Source organism: Ailuropoda melanoleuca, chromosome 4 (assembly GCF_002007445.2).
Source record: "Ailuropoda melanoleuca isolate Jingjing chromosome 4, ASM200744v2, whole genome shotgun sequence".
In the NCBI taxonomy this organism is placed as follows: domain Eukaryota; kingdom Metazoa; phylum Chordata; class Mammalia; order Carnivora; family Ursidae; genus Ailuropoda; species Ailuropoda melanoleuca.
In genome coordinates, this window is record NC_048221.1 from 109,975,987 (window position 1) to 109,994,344 (window position 18,358).

Sequence of the window (18,358 nt, forward strand, 5' to 3'; positions counted from 1 at the left end):
GTGAGGCTTGAGGCTGTTCCATGGTTATAATGGGGCCTCTGGAGCTGAGGGCTTAGGGCTCCCTGTACTGGGACAAAGCCAGCTCCACCCCCTGCAGGCGGCTCATTCACCACCCGCTCTGAATGCTGTCTTTGTTTTTTGGGGGGTTAGTTCTGCGGAGGGTGCCAAAAAATTGAATGATTTATCAGTGGTATCAGCGGTATGCAGAACTCAATTCCTCTGTCTGTACAAAACTAAAGTAGTGGGTCCCTCCCCCGCTCCTTGTCTGCCAGAAAAGCAGTGCTGGAGCCATTCCCCTTCCCCATTTCATTCCTCACCAGGATTCTACTTCCCCAAAATGAATGGCAAACAGCTTTAGTTTAGGTGAGGAGCAATACTGTTATCAGTTGGCTACCTGAACACACTTTTGGCTTCAAATTTTCCCTGACCTTCCAGCCTGCAGCTGGCTTATATCATAATGTAGTTCATGATATGAACCATAGAGCCACTGGGGCCCAACAGGCATGTAGTTCAAATGGCTTTACATTCATTTTGGCCTCGGAGCAAATGCCTTTAATTTTTGTATGTGATACGAAATTCCTGACCTAAAGACTGGGCTACAGACCAACAATTTCTGTCTTCTAGAATTTCTAAACGACATACCGCCCTTCATCCTAAAATTAATATAGTGCTTTTTGCTTTTCAAAGCGTGTTAACCCCTACATCTTGATATTCCCAAGACCACGCTGGAAGGTTGCTAGGACAGGTACTTTCTTCCAGGCTCTGCCTTTTACTAGCTACGCGACCTTGGGGGAAGTTGTGTACCGTTTCTGTGCCTCGGCTTCCTCATAGGAAAAAGGGAAGGGATAAAGCACCCACTTCATGAAGTTATGGTGTGAGGATTAAATGAGTTACCAGATGTGAACCATTTAGGACCACTGGCAATGCCTGGTGAACACTAAGTATTCCCATTACTATAACTGCTGTTATATCCTGGGTGCCAGCCAGGAATTGTTTTAGAAGAAAGCTCAGCTTCCTAATTATCCGGAGAAGTTTCCCCTTTCATTGTAAGAGTATTCCCAGAGCACAACAGCTCTGTTCTTTCCATTGCTACTTGTTTTTTCTATACTCTTTCTTACACGCTTGGCCCCACCCAAGCTTCGCTGACTGTTCCTTTGTAGTCTTCTGCCTGCTCCTGTTTTCTTACCTCTTACTAGACTAGAAACCACAGAGTGCTAGAACATGATACTGCCTTTCTACCTGACAGATTTATGCCTTCTACAGCTTATGCATGTTTTTTTTTTCTTGTAGCCACTAAGATCTTTTAAATTGGCTGGTATTTTGGTTTGGGCACCATGAGAATGAATAACTTAGATGTTCCTTGACATTCTGAATTATTCTTTCCTGGCTCCTGGCCATGCCACTGGGAAACCTCAGGGCAGACTGGTTCAGGGTGCATTGAGAAATACCAGGATGTACTGGATGAAGCTATCAGGGTAACATGAACATCTTGGGGACAGGCACGTGAGAATGCTGATCTTCTGTGGGTATTATTCCATCGATTCCAACTGACACACAAAATGGCATCCTTTATTGATTTGGAACTAAAACACCAGCAAATTATTTTCTAAACAGAAAGAACACAGATGTTCATAAAACATCAAGATCCCACCGGCATGGAACCAACCATCACTGCAACTTAACTTGAAAGCAGTACCTGGCCGATATCAGCAGACAACATGGGAACACAGCCGTGACTGTGCAGTGGGAGTCTCAGATATTGACTGGCATCAACTCCTGGGACATAAATTTGTAATTTATTGTTGCTGTGGGGAGGGTGTGGATACAACCAAAGCCCACAAGAGCAGCATCTAACCCCCCCCCCGGACTGAGTTAAATGTGGGGCCAGGTTCTCCTCCCCAGATCTTCCTGGCATGCAGGGCAGGAACAGCATTGTTATTTCCAAAACAACCACACCCACAATGATAGTCACTTCTCTTAAGCCTCCTCATCAGGATGCCCAGGACTTTGAAAGAAGGAAAAAATCCACCAATCCAATCTCCAGAATCACAACTCTGTTCGAGCTGGACTGCTCCACCGTCCCTTCCTGTCCGACACTGGCAACGGGCCTGGATTGTAATGACCCCACTTTGTAAAACCGCAAACATAGTTCAAAAAATCCCTTTGTCATCTTTGAAAAGAGAATACAAAGGCATTAACAGACTGAGAAAAAGCACAGCTATACATGGTGGCTAAACCTTCTTTTCATTTGACAAACAAGCGGCTCCCTTTAGAAACAGTAATTGTTCATCTCAGAAACCACCACCCCCCACCCCAAAGACTGTCCTCATTAAGGGTTTTATAATGTTGCTTCCAGGCATGAGAAGCTCATTAGATGATATTTCATTAATTTTAGTAAATACATTATCTCAATTATGAAACAGATCACCATTGACTTAATATTTGTTTGTGAATCAATGCTAATGAACTGTTCGGGTAGTATTGGATTTTTCTCTCAGGTGCATAAAAACAGCTATATTATATTCTGTTTCATATATTATACGAAAATAGGGCTAAATTGAGAAAATAGAAAATAAACATCTCGGGTAGATCTTCAAACAGAGGTGGTCTGAAAAATTAGATCCTAAAGTACTAGACGTTACCTTCACAGTATTTAGGATAAAATGGAGTGCTATCAGCTTGGATGTGAATTAAGCTAACAATTCAACAAGGAAACCAGTTTACAAGGAATGTGCTGAGAGTCATTCACAAAAAGAAATAAGCTGGAATGGAGGTATCTCTGGTTCTCTTTCACTTCCAGTGTTGATACAAAACAGGCCCCATCTGGTCTCAACTCTAGCTGCGAGATCCTCCCATAACATCTGTTTCCCTGGGCCCTCTTTAAAAATCAGGAGACGAAAACCTCAGAAGACACACCCTAGTTTAGGGCATACACATTGGACCCAATCCTGATGAGCATTTCAGGTGCTCCTTGGAGTGTCTAATCTATCATAGCCCCCCACTGGCAAGGTGAAGGTCACCCATACCACTGATGTGTCCTAAAAATAAACTCTTTGGCAGCCTGAGGAATCAGAAATACCTTCTCCCCTTTTTTAATGGCCTTAACATTAATGTGCCCCAGCCAACGGGGCACAGGGCAGAGTTTTCACTTGGGTCAGAAGGTTGTGGAATTCTTCCACTGCCTGCGAGTGTGCCATGGGGTTTAGCACCAGGTGTTGGAAGAGATTGACAGGCTCAGCATTCCGAAATGTCTTAGGGATCGGGATGGTCAGGGGCAGGAAGGTGTTACCAATGAGGAAATGATGGAGGGACCTCTGCTGGAGGCCACGGCCCAAGAACCAGAGGATGTCCTGGAGGCGCTGGGAGAGCATGCTGTGCTGCCAGTCTGTCAGAGGCAGCCGCAGCAACAGGTGCATGAGGGCTGTTTTGAAGTGGTAAGAGGTGAGGATGGGACGGGATGCCCCCTGGGGTAAGCTCTGAAGGTCCCGTAGACTCAGGATGATCTGGAGGCACTTGAGGTGACAGGTGTTCTCTGGAGCAAAACGCCCTACCAGCTTCAGGAACAAGTGTTCACAGGCTGCAAAGGACTCGGGCCAGTCCACACTGGTGAGCTGTTCCTGGTCAGGAGCCTGACTCACCAGATAGACCAAGGTGTCTTCCCTTTGCACCCCCAGGACCAAGCGGATTGAGAGAAAGCGGCCCGAGCGGTAGTCTAGCCTGAGCTTGCAGGAGGTGGTAGACGGTGGAAGGCTGAGCTTAAAGTCATACTTGTGGGCCACAAGGGCCCAGGCATTGCCCACCATGTTCCGGAACCATTGTACTGTCTTGCACACGTCCAGGTGGGAGCCGGTGCAGAGCGCCACCTTGATGGAGCTGCTACACTTGCTCAGGACGGCCGAGTGATCCTTGTGGTGGTGCACCAGGCACAGCACGTCCCCCAGAAGCTTCTCACTCTTGCACACGCATTCCGACTCCACCAGCACACAGCCACAGCGGAGGCCAAGGGCCGGGTCCCTCATCTCCAGCACGAACATAGTGCCCTGCGGGGGAACAACGGGCACCAGAATATCAAACTTCTGGGTCTCGTGGAGGGTTCCCCACTTCTCAAAGGCAGCCCCAATGCCCAGGCAGTCCTCCAGCTGCAGGTGAGACTCCCGGCGGCTGAGCACCCGACAGGCCTCAATGAGGTCATCCACGAAGCTCTCCACGAACTCACAGGTGCAGGGCAGATCACGGGTGACATTCTGGACATAGTGTTTGTAAAAGGATTCCAGGGCCTCCCGCGAGGGGAAGTCGGTAAGCCAGTTGTAGGAGGTGACAGGCACAACGCGGACTTCCTCCTCCTCCTCATCGCTGCTGGAATCAAAGGCTGGCTCATGCTGCATGTTCTGTCGCAGGAGCTCAAAGATGAGGAAAAGGCAAAAGAGGCCAGCATTCCACAGGTTTCCCAGCATCCAGCTCAATGGCTCCTCCTGGCCATCACCCTGGAACGGCCACCCCATGTCTTTCTTCCCTAGCACTAACTGATCACTGGATGTGTCTCCTCTCCAGAAGTTCTCTGCCTTCTGCTTCTGCTCAGCTGCTCGCTTTCTCTCTTCAAACTCTATCTCCAACTGGCGCATCTCCTCGCTCATCCGCTTTTCCAGCTGCCGGCTTCTGGCTAGTGTGTCCAGGTCCATCCGGTCACTGACCATCAGGGGGTGGTGAACAACATACATCACTGCCAGGAACACGAGGCTTATCACAGCCATGGAGGCCTCTGCATTTGGAGAAGTAGGAGGGTGGGAGTCAGTGGGGATCTTCAGGATTCATCTGTTCTCCAGCACAGAGCCCCCAGAGCCCTGGAACCCCAAATCCTGGAAGTTAACTACTCAGGAGAGACAGAAACCTCACGGGGCTGGGGCTGGACAGGGCAAGGGTCTGCCCAGAAGGTGGGTGGGGAGAATGGGGGTCAGCAGGATGTGCCACTCGGTCTTTCTGCTTTCCTTCCACATGGTGTGGGTGGTATTCAGGCTTCCAGAGTATGGACATAGCACTGTTTTCATTCCTGTGTAGGAAGGGGTGGGGGACCCTTGTGGTAGGGTGGCCTCACCCGACTCATCAGTCCACCGTGGGCACCAGGTGTGCCCTGCTGATCACAGAGGCTCCCTTCTACCGGCAGAAAGCACTGATCTGCCTGGGCGACACCTCTCCTCTTGCCAGGCAGCCAGCCCCAAGCCCCAGCTATAGCAGCCCACTTCCTCTGTGACTTCACAGTCCTCATTCTGCTCACCCTGTGTCATCAGACCACTCTGCCTCTCCTCCCTCGTGCCCAGTGGGGCAACTCCCAGCGGGCGCCAGGGAGGCACAGTGCCACCAGCCTGCTCTCCGCTGCTTCCCCCTGTGCTCTCTGAGGTCCTAAGGCAGCGGCTGGATGCCCCGTCGATGGGCCAGGCGCATAGGCAGGCACGGCTCCACCTCTCAGCCCAGGAAAGTGCTCGAAGAACCAGGTGCCCAAAGCCACTTGACAGCGAAGTAGTCGAAGTAGTCGGATCATCTGCCTCCCCACCCACCACGAGGCCGGAAGCTTCTCGCATTCACCCCACAAGCTACTGGGCTTACCAAGATTATGAAGGACTATGCCGCGTGGACGCTGAAGCCAGGTGGGGGGCTCTCCTCTTTTTGGAACTTGGCCTTGCTTAGTCTCACCACCCGCTCCAGGAGCCCTGTTAAAATTTACAAGGTACCTAGCGGCTGTGGCTTAAAGCAGGGTGTCCCCCCTCGCCATTCATAACTTCCCCAAATTCCACGCCCAGAGATCTGAACTCTCATCCGCCTACCCTCCCAGGGCTTTCTCAGGGACGTGGGGCCAGGTTACTCACCGTCGGTGTTAGCTGGAACACGGTCTTAAAGAGACAGCGCGGCCTGACTGCCCCCGCCTTTTCGCCGGCGGGGTGGGGGCTCCGGGTGCCTCGCCTGGGGCGTCCGGGGAAGTGGCCCCGCTCCCCTCTGCCGGGGAACGCACCATCTCGTCGGAGGGTCAGAGGGTCTGTGTGCGGCCCACCCCGGAGACCCCCACCGCGCCGCGCGCCGCTCCGAAGGCGGCTGCCGCGCACCGCGGCTCCCGCCGTCCAGGCTCCACCCCGCCCAAGCTCCTCCCACCCCAACCCGCCGCCGAGCGCGCCGCGGGAGCGCCGCCCTGGGGCCCCGGTGGCCCGGGTCGCGTCGGCGCGCCTTCGGTGCGCTGCCCAGGCTCCCGCGGGGTCGTGTGCAGAGCCGAGGGGCTGCGGTCTAGGGACTCGCCGCCGAGGGGGCTCGCTCGCCGCAGCTGCTCGGCCTCCCGGGGGTGGCTCCAGGGGCAACTGCGGGGCCGGCAGCCGGCTTCAAGCAGCTCGGTGCACCGAGGGTATCCTTACTGGGAATTCGAAATGCACCGTACTTACACGGTGACGAGGATGATGGCATAACTAGGAATTGACGGGGGCAGGGGGGCGTCATTCGCAGTCCGGACTGGTCCTGCGCAAAATGGCATAGGAGCTAAGGTGTGTCGTCAGCGTCACCCCCAGCCCACGCCCAGACTCAGGTGTCTTTCCCCACCTCCTTCCTATCCAGTGGCTGTCATGAAAGGCCAGACAGCACGCGAAGACCTGGCTTGAGGCCTTACTTCTCACTCACTAGCTCCGTAGGAGTAAGAATCCTAAAGCTCCAGGGTAGCTCTGCTGATGAGATGGGCGTATAAAGGAAAACTTATGAACTGTGGAGACTGGACAAGCCTTATGATACACTAAGATATCCCCACAGAAGGGGTTTCCGGGAAAGGATCTTCAGAGTATCAGCAAGAGCCCCCAGCCTTCCTGTCCTGTGTCAGCTAACCAAGGAGAAAAGGAAGTGCTATCTTTTCATGCTTACTAGCTAAAGTCCTTCTGCTGAAAGACAAGTTTCAGCCCTCCTTATCCAGTGGCAATGTGGAGGGGGGCCCAAACAACTTGGACAGTGCTTCCAAAAATACTGACTTATTTCACTTGTGGAGGGGGAAACACTGTCTTCTGGCTGGCCATGACTGAAGTTCCCAAGTTTTTATTAAACTTAGGGGCTACTACCACTAAGCATTAGCAAAATCACGTGGTGACAATGAATATCTCTTTATTCCTTAGCTTATGACAATGTTGGGATGAAAAAAATACATTTCAGAGCGTGCAAACAATAGTGTTGAAAGCTATGTGTTTAGGGGCGCCTGGGTGGCCCAGATGGTTAAGTGTCTGCCTTCAGCTCAGGTCATGATTTCGAGGTCCTGGGATCAAGCCTTGCGTTGGGCTCCTGGCTCAGCCGGGAGTCTATTTCTGCCTCTCCCCCTGCTCATGTTCTCTGTCTCAAATGAATACACACATTCTTTAAAAAAATAATAAAGCCATGTGTTTAAAGGTGTGTGTGTTCATAGTCAAATAAGGGTTTGTTTTAAAAGTGATTGTCACGTTAGAAGACATTTGCTAGTTGGCATTCATGAAGTTGGTTGCTATAGCAAACAGACTCAAGCTAGAGACTTAGAATCCGTGTAAATATTACATTTAAACCAACAAGAAACCCTTTAGCAGTGAACATTTCTTGGCCTGTTTTGGTGATTTTTCTGCTTTGGCGTGATGTGACGTGATTGTTGGCTTAGTGGGATTAAAAGAAAACCAAGTCATTTGGAAACCCTGGCATTCCTGCTAATTGGTGATTGTACACAAATGACATGAGTAAACTATAGCAGTGGCCACTCATTTTAACAACTGAATTCCACTGTGGTGGGATTTACCCTTGTCAAGCAAGGAAACATGGTAGTTTCTCCCCAAATAATTTTATCATTAAAAAAAAAGTACATAGAAAGTAAGTACCTACATAATCTATCTATGTACGATCTTGCCTCTTGGCCCGTAAGACCTAAAATGTGTTTAAGACTATTAGTTTGTATTGGGGCACTTGGCTGACTCAGTCGGAGAAGCATGCAACTCTTGATCTCAGGGTTGAGTTTGAGTCCCACATTGCGCGTAGGTAGAGATTACTAAAAATAAAGAAAAAAAAGACAATTAGTGTTTTGGTGAGAATAGTTGCTCAAAGACTTGAAAACACTGGGAGAAATATCAGTAATCAATCTAAAAACAAGTCACATGATTCTGAGTGATTTCCCTTGGCTTGATGATTCAGTAAATGTTTACTAATGCTGCTCAGTTGTTGCTGTTCATTCAGGAAGCCAATGCAGAATTTGCAATTACTGAAGAATTAGACTTTATAAATAGTCTGCATGGGACAATTAGAGGCAAGAATATTTAAAAAGAAGCAAGAATATTTAAAAAGAAAACATTAATTCAATACAACCTGACATGGAATCTGCTAATATATGTCACCACCAATGGTAATAAAAACATATGTGGAGCAGAAAAGGGCTTAGATCAGCAAATTTACAAAGCTTGTGAAAATTTCAGGTGTTTAAAGCCTATGGTTATTCATCGTATTATTCAATGGCAGATACTTTGTGGAAAATATTTGAATCTGTCACGTATTCGTGAACCAGTAATGTCAATGGTGAACTTTGTTTGGGAATTTTCATCAGAAATAGACACTGAGTATCTTGACTTGCCCTACTATCATTTTCAGTTTGCAATGTTTTTGAGCTTGGGGCTGAGATTAAAATTTTTCTAAACAAGAACTGCCCTCAACTACTCTTATTAAACACTGAATGACTTTGGAAATTAGCTTTTGGTTGCAGACTTGATACTGGGGTGTTTTTTGTTGTTGTTGCTGTTGTTTTAAGTAGGCTCCACGACCAGCATGGAGCGCAATGTGGGGCTTGAACTTATGACCCAGAGATCAAGACCTGAGCCAGGACCAAGATTCAGCCACTTAACTGACTGAGCCACCCAGAAGCCCCTTGATACTGTTTCTTAATGAAGTCAGTGTAAAAGTACAAGACAAAATGGTGTTTATATGTGAAATTTATTCTCTGATGAAATCATTTTAACAAATTTTGAATCACAAGTAATATCAAGCTGCTTTTTACACTTCCTGTGCTGTCAAAAATAAAACAAGAAGCAAGATGTCCATTCCTACATAAATTTGTAGTAGATACATTTTCTGAGCTCAAACCACATACAGTTCCAGCAGAGTTTGTCAGACATCACTGCAAGTGGAAAGAACACCTCCATATTTCAAAATCCATTTAACTGTGCAATTGAGAATCTTCCACATAATCTTCAATTACAAGTGATTTATCCGCAGTGTAATGACATACTAAAAAGGCAAATAAGAGAAGAATCTAATTATATAAGAATGAACATGCTCAGTTAAAATCATATGCTTGTGGATTGATACATCAATATTTGTTAGTAACTGTACTGAAAAACATTTTCAAAGAGGTAATATGTAATAACTCATCACAGATCGGCATTAACAGGTGAACATTTGTAATCAATTTGGATGATAGGACACATTAACTTTGAGCCCTAATTGACACGTTATTTTCAAAAAATAAAAGAATCCCATTCTTTTCATTAGCAGCTCCATATTACAAAAAAAAAAAAAATGCACTCGATCCTTATTATTACACCGTGAATTCTGTCAATAGAATTTTGTGGAGGGCTGGGTGGTTCAGTCAGTTGAGCATCTGCCTTTGGCTCAGGTCATGCATGAGTCCTGGGATCAAGCACCGTGGGGCTCCCTGCTCAGTGGGGAGTCTATATCTTCCTCTGCCCTTCCCCAACGTTTGTGCTCTCTCTGCTCTGTCTCACTCTCTTAAATAAATAAATAAAATTTTTAAAAACAAATTTTGTGGAAATTTATTTTCTCTTGTTATGTAAATGCCTGCATAATTCTCAATTCTGCCTCTTGGCTGGCAAACACTAAAACATTACCCTTGGCCATTTACAGAAAGAGTTAATTGTCCTGTTTCTAAGCAGTGAAATGTGCACATTTCCCCAGAAATTCATTTTTAAAGTTTCATCTTTTTGTAAAAATGACACATGCTCATTGTAAAAATGCATATTATATAGGAGGAATAGGAAAAGAAGCTACCCTCATACCCCACTACCCAGAGGTAAGTGTTACAGATTGTGGGAGCACCACAAATCCGTACACATGATTTGTGCCAGTATTTCCAAAAATGTGCCCCTTGGAACACTAGTTGCTCAAGTTGACCCTCAACAAACAGATTTGTATAATGTTTCTTGATAACATTTAAAAAACTCGTAGGGGCGCCTGGGTGGCACAGTGGTTAAGCGTCTGCCTTCGGCTCAGGGCGTGATCCCGGCGTTATGGGGTCGAGCCCCACATCAGGCTCCTCTGCTGTGAGCCTGCTTTTCCTCTCCCACTCCCCCTGCTTGTGTTCCCTCTCTCGCTGGCTGTCTCTATCTCTGTCAAATAAATAAATAAAATCTTTAAAAAAAAAAAACAACAACTCGTAAACACGGGGTGCCTGCGTGGCTGAGTTGGTTAAGCATCTGCCTTTGGCTCAGGTCATGATCCCAGGGTCCTGCTCAGCGGGAAGCCTGCTTCTCCCGCTCCCTCTGCCACTACCCCTGCTTGTGCTCGCTCTCTCAAATAAATAAATAAATAAATCTTAAAAAAAAAATCAAACTCATAAACACAAAACAAAAATGATCATTGTAAAAAGTTTGGAAAATATAGAAAAGTTTAAGAAATCAGTTTTTAAAAAAATTACCCTCAATCCTATGGTATCAGGTTCCCCAGCAGGATGTGATGGAATACTCACATCGGGTAATTGAGGAGAATTTAATCAAGGAACGAAAGAGTTCCAGGGTTTGGGGAAAACTGCAAAGGACAGTTACTGTTCCTGGAGCTAGGCCAACAGGGAGCCTATCTCTGGGTAAGGGTGAGGAGGAGGGAGTGATTTGTTACCAAAACTCGAAGACAGTGGCTATGTGGAGAGGATGTCTGATAAGAAAACGTGGTCTTCAGTTGAGAGGATGAAGTCAACCCTGTGGGACACCACAGGAAGAGAACTGAGTTCTCTAAAAACTCATTTCCTGAAGCCTCCCATTGGCCCAAACCAACCGGAAGCCAGAGAACAAGGGAGCCCCTTGATTCAGTCCTCCTGGGTCAGTGCATGGCCCTAGGGCTCAGAGCAGAAAGGAGAAAAAGGGTCTGCAGGGGCAGAGGGAAATGCACACGTCACTGCCAAAGGTCCCCAAACTCGTCTCCAGTGAGCACCCGTCTGTGAACTCACACTCAGAGATGAAGTGCCTCTGCTCCGTACAAACACATTTGGATCCCCACTCTTCCGACCACTGCACTCTTCTACTCTAAAAAGAATCAAAACTACTCAGGCGGTGACGGCGCAACAGGTCAGAACATCCAAAAAGTCAGATGAGCCTATGACATCTCGATGATGTTAGAAAGTAAGAAAGCCATTATTAGACCTGTCTCAGGTGGTGGTAGGAAAAGGTGTGAAGAGGCCACACAGAACTCCCACTGATAGTATGAATGGCAGATGATGCAGGGAGAAAAATCACTGTAATTACTGGGAGAAGGTGAGCCACGGATCCGTGAAAATATTTTTTAAATGATATAAAGTTTTTGTAAAAGATTCCTGTGGTGCACCCATGTGTTTTCTTTTCTTTTTTTTTTTTTTTTTACCAAAATTAATCAAATCACTACACAAATCTTACTCATGTTTTGGTCATTACACAATAAACCTATAAAAATATAGAAATGTATGTATAAAAATAGAATGTGTAAGTCTACATTAAAGTGGAAAATAGACCAAAGCATAGTAACGGAAAAAAAGCAGGTTACAAGACTATGCTAGGGGTTTAATCCCCTTGCGTGCGTGTATTGTATGCCTAAAAAAAAGTTTCAAAGGGTGGATTCCAAAATGTTTACAGTGATCCTCTGAGGATGGAGAGACTGATTACCGGTGACTTTTACACTCTCTGTGCCTTTTTCGAACTGGTTAACAATGATCTGGTAGTATTTTCACATTATAATAAATACCAGTCAGACAGTGCCCAGCTCGTGAATGCATGGGCTGTGTGCTCAAAGCTCTGGTGTCTCTTAGTTGAAGAGACTCACATTGTGTTTTCTAAAAAAGCAGGAGCGACCACGCTGGCGTGTTTAACCCAGGACACGCTTTGCGCCTGGGAGGTGGCGTCTTAGCCATGCTGGGGACGGGGCAAAGGGGCTTTCTCCCCGTCAGTTAACCGGGCCCTTTGAGCACCCTCCCCAGGCTGGGACCGTCCCGCAGCCTCCCTTCGCCCCTCACCCCGCACGGACATGCTGCCCCGCCACCCTCCCGCGCGCTTTTTCGCCGGCTCTAGACCCCCAGACCCTGGACCAATCCCCCAGACACATCGGTTACCACCGGGTCACAAGGACGCCGGCATACGGTTGCCAGAGCTGGCGACTCTCGGGAAAGTGGAGAGCCTGTGAAAGAGGATCTGGGCCATCACTTCACTCCATGCCACATGCAGATGGGTGAGGGGCGGGCAGATGCCATCGATGAAGAGACGGTACATTAGTTTGCTGGGGCTGCCATACAATTTTGGTGGCTTAATCATACAAATATCCTCTCACAGTTCTGGAGGGCAGAAGTCCAAAATGAAGGTACTGGCAGGGCCGTGCTTCCTCTGAAAGGTCTAGAGAAGAAGCCTGCCTTGCCTCGGTGTTTTCTGGCCTGTAGCTGTAGCATTCCAGTCTGTAACTCCATCACCACATCACCTTCTCCGTGTGCCCTTCTCTATCTCCTTCAAGGAGGCTGTGGTTGGGTTTAGGGACCAACATAATGCACATGGTCTCATTTTGATCCTTATCTTAATTACATCTGCAAAGACCTTATTTTCTCTCTTTCTTTCTTTTTAAGATTTTATTTATTTGACAGAGAGAGAGCACAAGTAGGCAGAGGGAGAGGGAGAAGCAGGCTCCCCACTGAGCAGGGATCCTGATGCTGGCCGATCCCAGGACCCTGGGATCATGACCTGAGCTGAAGGCAGACGCTTAACTGACTGAGCACCCAGGCGCCCCCAAAAACCCTTTTTTCAAAAAAGGTCTCATTCCTGGGCTCTGGGTGGACATGAATCTTTTGGGAGTGGGCACACTATTTAACTCCATACAGACAGACATACAGATAGATGGATTCAAAGGTACACACTGCATGGGGGTATCAGAGGCTGAATTGTGTCTCCCCAAAACTCTATGCTGAAGACCAAACCCTCAGTATCTCAGAATGCCACTCTGTTTGGAAACAGAATCTTTGCAGATAGATGATCATGTTGAGATGAGGTCATCAGGGTGGGTCTTAATCCAATATGACCTGTGTCCTTATCAAGAGGAAACCACCTCACACCCTTAGGATGGCTACCATACAAAAAGAGAGAGAGTGAGAATTACAAGTGTTGGTGAGAATGGGGAGAAACTGGAACCCCTGTATACTGTTGGCAAGCATGTAAAATTGTGCAACCACTACGGAAACCAATGGCAGTTCCTCAAAAAATTAAAAATAGAACTACCAGATGATCCAGCAATTCCACTTCTGGGTATGTACCCCCAAAGAACTGAAAGCAAGGTCTTGAGGAGATATTTGAACATCCATGTTCATTACTGGCATTATTGGCATTGTTCACAATAGCCAAAGGGCAGAAACAGCCTTTGTGGCCCTTTGGGACAGCCACACTGAAAATTATCTTGACCCAGAGTGGAGGGCTGAGGTCCGTGGGCAAGTCCTGGCTCTGCCACCAGCTTGTTCTGTGACGTGGGCAAGTCACTTCCTGTCACTCTGGCCCTCGGCTCCTGATGTGTAAACATTGGGGTTGAATGGAACTCTTCCAGCTGGCATGGTTTTCATCTACTGAAAACAATGGCCCCAGTGTACCAGCCAGACAAAAGCATGCCTTTCATGCCTCAGACTCATTCAGCCTCAAGAACTGTGGGGGCCAGCTCCCCGAGAGTGGCCCAGGGACACTGATGTCAGACCTATGATGTCAACACCCACACACTGGCTGAAAGGGCCCAAGCCCCCAGTCTCTCTCAAGTTGTCACTAAATGATTACCTGAAAAGGCACAAGAGGCTGAGATGAGGGTCTTGTCCTGCTTTCCTACCTCTGATGAAATCAACTTTGTGCCAAGCACCCACCAAGCAGGCCCTGCCCTCACCCCATCAGCTTCCTAGGGCACATGTGTTCCTCTCCATTCAGCTGACCCAGATTAATCCTCTTGCCAGACACTGAGAGTCCATGGGGGCTCCCAGTTAGGCTGGCACTGGCCTCAACTTGGCCCCCCAGAGTCTAGCCTCCTCCTGCTCTGTCCTCTCCTCTGGTTCTCAAGGATGATCCCACTTGTCAGAGCTGTGCTCTCCCTGGTTTCCAATCTGCCACTCTGCTCTGGACTGCGGATTACTGCCTGACTTGCTCCTGAATGTTAACACACGGCACTTGCAAGGACAGTCCCATAGACTTAGTCACTAGCTGGATTCTAATTTCTCTTTCCAAAAGGCATCAGCAAAAAGAATTTTTTTCCCATTTTGGGTTATCTCCTTGAGTACATTTCTGGTTGATGACATTTTCTCAGATTCTAAAATTGTAAAATACATGTTATAGCAATCACACAAATCTTTATGGGACCAGAGGAAGTGAATACTAAGGTTGGGCTGCCCTGGCAAATCCAGGTGAACACTTAATGGACTTTGTCTCAATAGTGGAATTCCTTGCTCATCCCCAAGCCCTGGATTTTGCCCTATACCCTATTCACTTACTTCCCTAAATCTCCCTCTCCTGTCTTCTGGGTCTAAGTGTTCCCTCCCCGCCCAACCTCCCCATTGAGTCCTAGCACCCAGCCTTTGGAACAAGCAGGCATCAGATTTTGGGGAATGAATTGATGGGCTTGGGCCCATCACCCACAATACAGTCACTGTCCCTTTCTTGTTTTTTTGGTTTTTTACCCCATTAAACACTCTGCCCAGACTAGGCCTTTGGCTCTTGTCCTCAAAGTGCATTGTTATAGCAGAAATGTAAAGAGAAATAAAAGAAGCTTATTCTTGCATGAAGGTGACACAATTATCTGAGTTGGGAAAGAAGGAGGAGAGGGGGAGAGGGGCACAGAAAGGTTAGAGACTAGGGTGGGTGCTGAAGGAGGGGCCCATCATTGCTCTGGCCTAACACCCCCAAAGGGGGCCAACAAGGAGACAAACATCATTTTCCCCCTACCCTTCTAAGTTCTCTGTGGGGAACCTTGTAACAAGACAGAGTAAGAAGAGAAAAACAGAATTTTATTAACACGTATACCTCATGTATACATACCAGGGAAAGATAAGTACTCTCTAAGATGGCTTAGAACTTGGGCTTAAATACCACCTTCAGCTACAGACAAAAGAAAGAAGGGTATGGGGGAGCCCAGTCATGGGAGATGATCAGGCAAAGTACAGAGAACAAGAGTAAGGTTTGTTCTGCAGATTTAAGTGCCTTCTCCATTAATAAGAGTTTCTTTTGATTTAAAGCCATTCTCTTTCTGGTGCAGAGAGGGAGATGCCTTTATAAATGGAGATTTCTTTTATAAGATCTTAATCTTTTATAAGATTTCTTATAAAAGGGAAACTTCTACTCTGTTTTCAGAGTTTCTCCTGGGTCTGCTGCTTCTCAAAATAATCAGCTCAAAATTATCCTAATGCCAGGTGCCTGGATGGCTCAGTTGGTTGAGTGTCCAACTCTTGATTTTGGCTCAGGTCATGAACTCAGGGTCCTGGGATAGAAACCTGAGTTGGGCTCTGTGCTCTGTGCAGAGTCTGCTTGAAATTCATTCTGTCTCTCTCTCTTTCAAATAAATAAATCATAAAAAAAAAATCCTAATGCAAAAGAGGCATATTTTGGGGTGGTACTTTCTGGTCTTGTACAGTGTGAAGGGGACCCCAGTAGTCTGAGGACTAGAGAGCTGCAGAGAGGACTGCACAGGATCTCTGAGGTGGGTAGAGAGGCCTGGAGAGCCCTCCAGCAAGCTTCCCTAAGCCCTCAGAGGAGTGGAAGGGGCATTGAACATTCAAGAGGGTAGACCTCTGTAGCCCAGAGCCTTACTCAGGGCCTGCATGAGCCAGTGAATGGGGGCAGAGGGCCAAGGGGTGAGTTCCTTCTGAGAACCTAGGGGTGACTTGGAGAAGGGGGAGAATGTGGGAAATATAGTAAACAACAAAATCTTCTTCCAACCCAGAAAATCTCTACACAAAGGTAGTAGAAAAAGTTTTTATTGAATAAGCATTAAATCAGTGAAGGAAATCAGAATGTCACCCCAAAATATGCCTTTTGACATAAAAATTATGTTGAGCTGAAGGCAATTAAGAAGCAACAAATGCAGGAAAAGCTATCTCTACCCTTCCCCCTTTATGCCTACAGGCAGGACATAAATTCTCCCTTTATTGGGGACAGACTCCTATCAGCCCAGAGACAGCACCAGAGGAATCTTCTAGCACCCTTCATTCCATTAGCTTCCCCCTGTACATTTACCTTCCCATACTTTGCTGCCCTTGGAAGCTTAAGACTGCTTTCCTTTGTCCTGTCATTTCTCTACAAATTATTCTTTTCTTTTCTTTTTTAAGATGTATTTAGAGAGAGAGCTCAAGCAGGCTGAGGGTCCGAGGGAGAGGGAGAGAGAATCTCAAGCAGACTCCACACTAAGTGCAGAACCCAAGGCAGGGCTGGATCCTACAACCCCAAGATCATGACCTGAGCGGGAATCAAGAGTTGGACACTCAACTGACTGGGCCACCCAGGCGCCCCTACAAATTGGTAGTTCTTTACTGAAGCTGCTTCATAAGCCAGAGTTCTAAGCCACCACTTCAAGTTACTCTTTGTTTTCTCCCACTGTACAGGTTTGTTTTTATTTTGTTAGAGTCCCAGCTAAAAATCCCAGATGGGCAGAGGTGAAGTTTTGCCTGCCCTACCCCCGAATGTGATGCACTAACTCCCTTGATGTTTGCATTTTTTTTTTAAGTAATCTCCACACCCAAAGTGGGACTCAAACTCACAAACCTGAGATCAAGAGTCACCAGTCAGGTGCCTCAATATTATCCTTTTCTTTCTTTCTTTCTTTCTTTCTTTCTTTCTTTCTTTCTTTCTTTCTTTCTTTCTTTCTTTCTTCCTCCCTCCCTCCCTCTCTCTCTTTTCTTTCTTTCTTTCTTTCTTTCTTTCTTTCTTTCTTTCTTTCTTTTCTTTCTTTCTTTCTTTCTTTCTTTCTTTCTTTCTTTCTTTTTGACTTATTTATTTATTTATTTATAGCACAAGTTGGGGAGGGGCGGAGGGAGAGAGGGAGAGAGCATCTCAAGCAGACTCCACTCTGAGTGTGGAGCTGGACACAGGGCTTGATCCNACTTATTTATTTATTTATTTATAGCACAAGTTGGGGAGGGGTGGAGGGAGAGAGGGAGAGAGCATCTCAAGCAGACTCCACTCTGAGTGTGGAGCTGGACACAGGGCTTGATCCTATGACCCTGAGATCATGACCTGAGCTGAAATCAAGTCAGACACTTAACTGACTGAGCCACCCAGGCACCCCTTGCATTTCACAAAGAGAGCTCCCAGGTCCCTGAGGAAACTTTCCTGAGTTGTGAGACTGGCCAGAGTACTATGGCTTATTTAGTCATTATAAAGATTTACCTACATTGAAAAGGACAGAGAAAGGCATTCTGAAAAGAAAGGGAGTAGGAGAAGTCTCTTCCCTTATTTTCAACAAGGAAAATTAAGCCTATTTGTAATTTGTGTCTGGCCTTATGGGGATATGACTGAGCCAATCTACACTTGTCTGGACTTGTCCTGAATTGACCAGGGTAATTTCTACCACATAATGGAATGGAAACTGAAGCCAGGAATTCGATTCAAGTGGAGATTTTTTTTAAGTGGATTTTATTTTCACATATCTGAATTCCTGCTGTACACCATTTCAAGCATTTAAAGGTAAACAAGGTTTAATTCTCACAAAAAGCACATGGCTTCTGACTAGGAAGAGGTATTGGAGCTACCTCTCAGGGAGGCCAATACACACCTGCCTTTGCTCTGACACCTTAGCTGGAGGGCACAGCACAGTATGTGGCAGTCACATTCCTGTCCCTGACACACACCTGTAAGTCATACCTTGGTCAGAAGCCCCGCTTAACACCTTCCATGGCTCCCACTGCTTTCTGGCTAAAGTCCAGGTGCCCACCCTGACTCAGGCCCCAGGGATGTGTATCCAAGTTCATCCTGACCCCTGGGCTACTCTGAGCTCCCTTTGGTTCCTTGAGAGCACCAAGCTATTCCGTCTGGTGAAATCCTGCTTACCCACCAGGTGCAGCTGGAAGGGCACTGCCTCTGGGGGACTTCCCTGACTCTCCCAGGACTGGGTTAGGTGCCCCCGTCATGTGCCATTCCTCTCA

The 18,358-nt window shown here is 47.1% G+C and overlaps 2 protein-coding genes and 1 long non-coding RNA gene across 5 annotated transcripts in view; all 3 read right to left on the reverse strand.

Moving 5' to 3' along the window:
* Window positions 1-5,890, reverse strand: part of NCAPH (non-SMC condensin I complex subunit H) — a 41,424-nt gene extending 35,534 nt beyond the window's left edge. The window contains exons 1-2 of the mRNA XM_034659585.1: window positions 5,862-5,890; window positions 5,602-5,705 (exon numbers count right to left, since the gene is read on the reverse strand). The gene's annotated coding sequence lies outside the window, so the exon portion shown is untranslated. The remainder of the gene's footprint in view (window positions 1-5,601; window positions 5,706-5,861) is intronic.
* ITPRIPL1 (ITPRIP like 1) lies at window positions 1,542-6,000 on the reverse strand. 3 transcript variants are annotated; one of them, XM_034659586.1, is made up of 3 exons: window positions 5,862-5,896; window positions 5,602-5,705; window positions 1,542-4,759 (listed from the first exon to the last, which is right to left on the reverse strand). In XM_034659586.1, exon 3 carries the CDS (start codon window positions 4,749-4,751, stop codon window positions 3,108-3,110), a length of 1,644 nt encoding a protein of 547 aa, XP_034515477.1. In that variant the 5' UTR covers window positions 4,752-4,759; window positions 5,602-5,705; window positions 5,862-5,896; the 3' UTR covers window positions 1,542-3,107. The 3 variants fall into 3 exon arrangements, with proteins under 3 accessions (XP_034515477.1, XP_011232189.1, XP_034515478.1); XM_011233887.3 differs by lacking the exon at window positions 5,602-5,705 and having other exon boundaries at window positions 5,862-6,000; XM_034659587.1 differs by lacking the exon at window positions 5,862-5,896 and having other exon boundaries at window positions 1,542-4,841.
* Window positions 6,001-7,166: 1,166 nt separating this feature from the next.
* The window catches only part of LOC117802023, a 39,104-nt gene continuing 27,912 nt past the window's right edge, over window positions 7,167-18,358 (reverse strand). The window contains exon 3 of the long non-coding RNA XR_004625026.1: window positions 7,167-9,246. This is a non-coding gene — a long non-coding RNA (uncharacterized LOC117802023). The remainder of the gene's footprint in view (window positions 9,247-18,358) is intronic.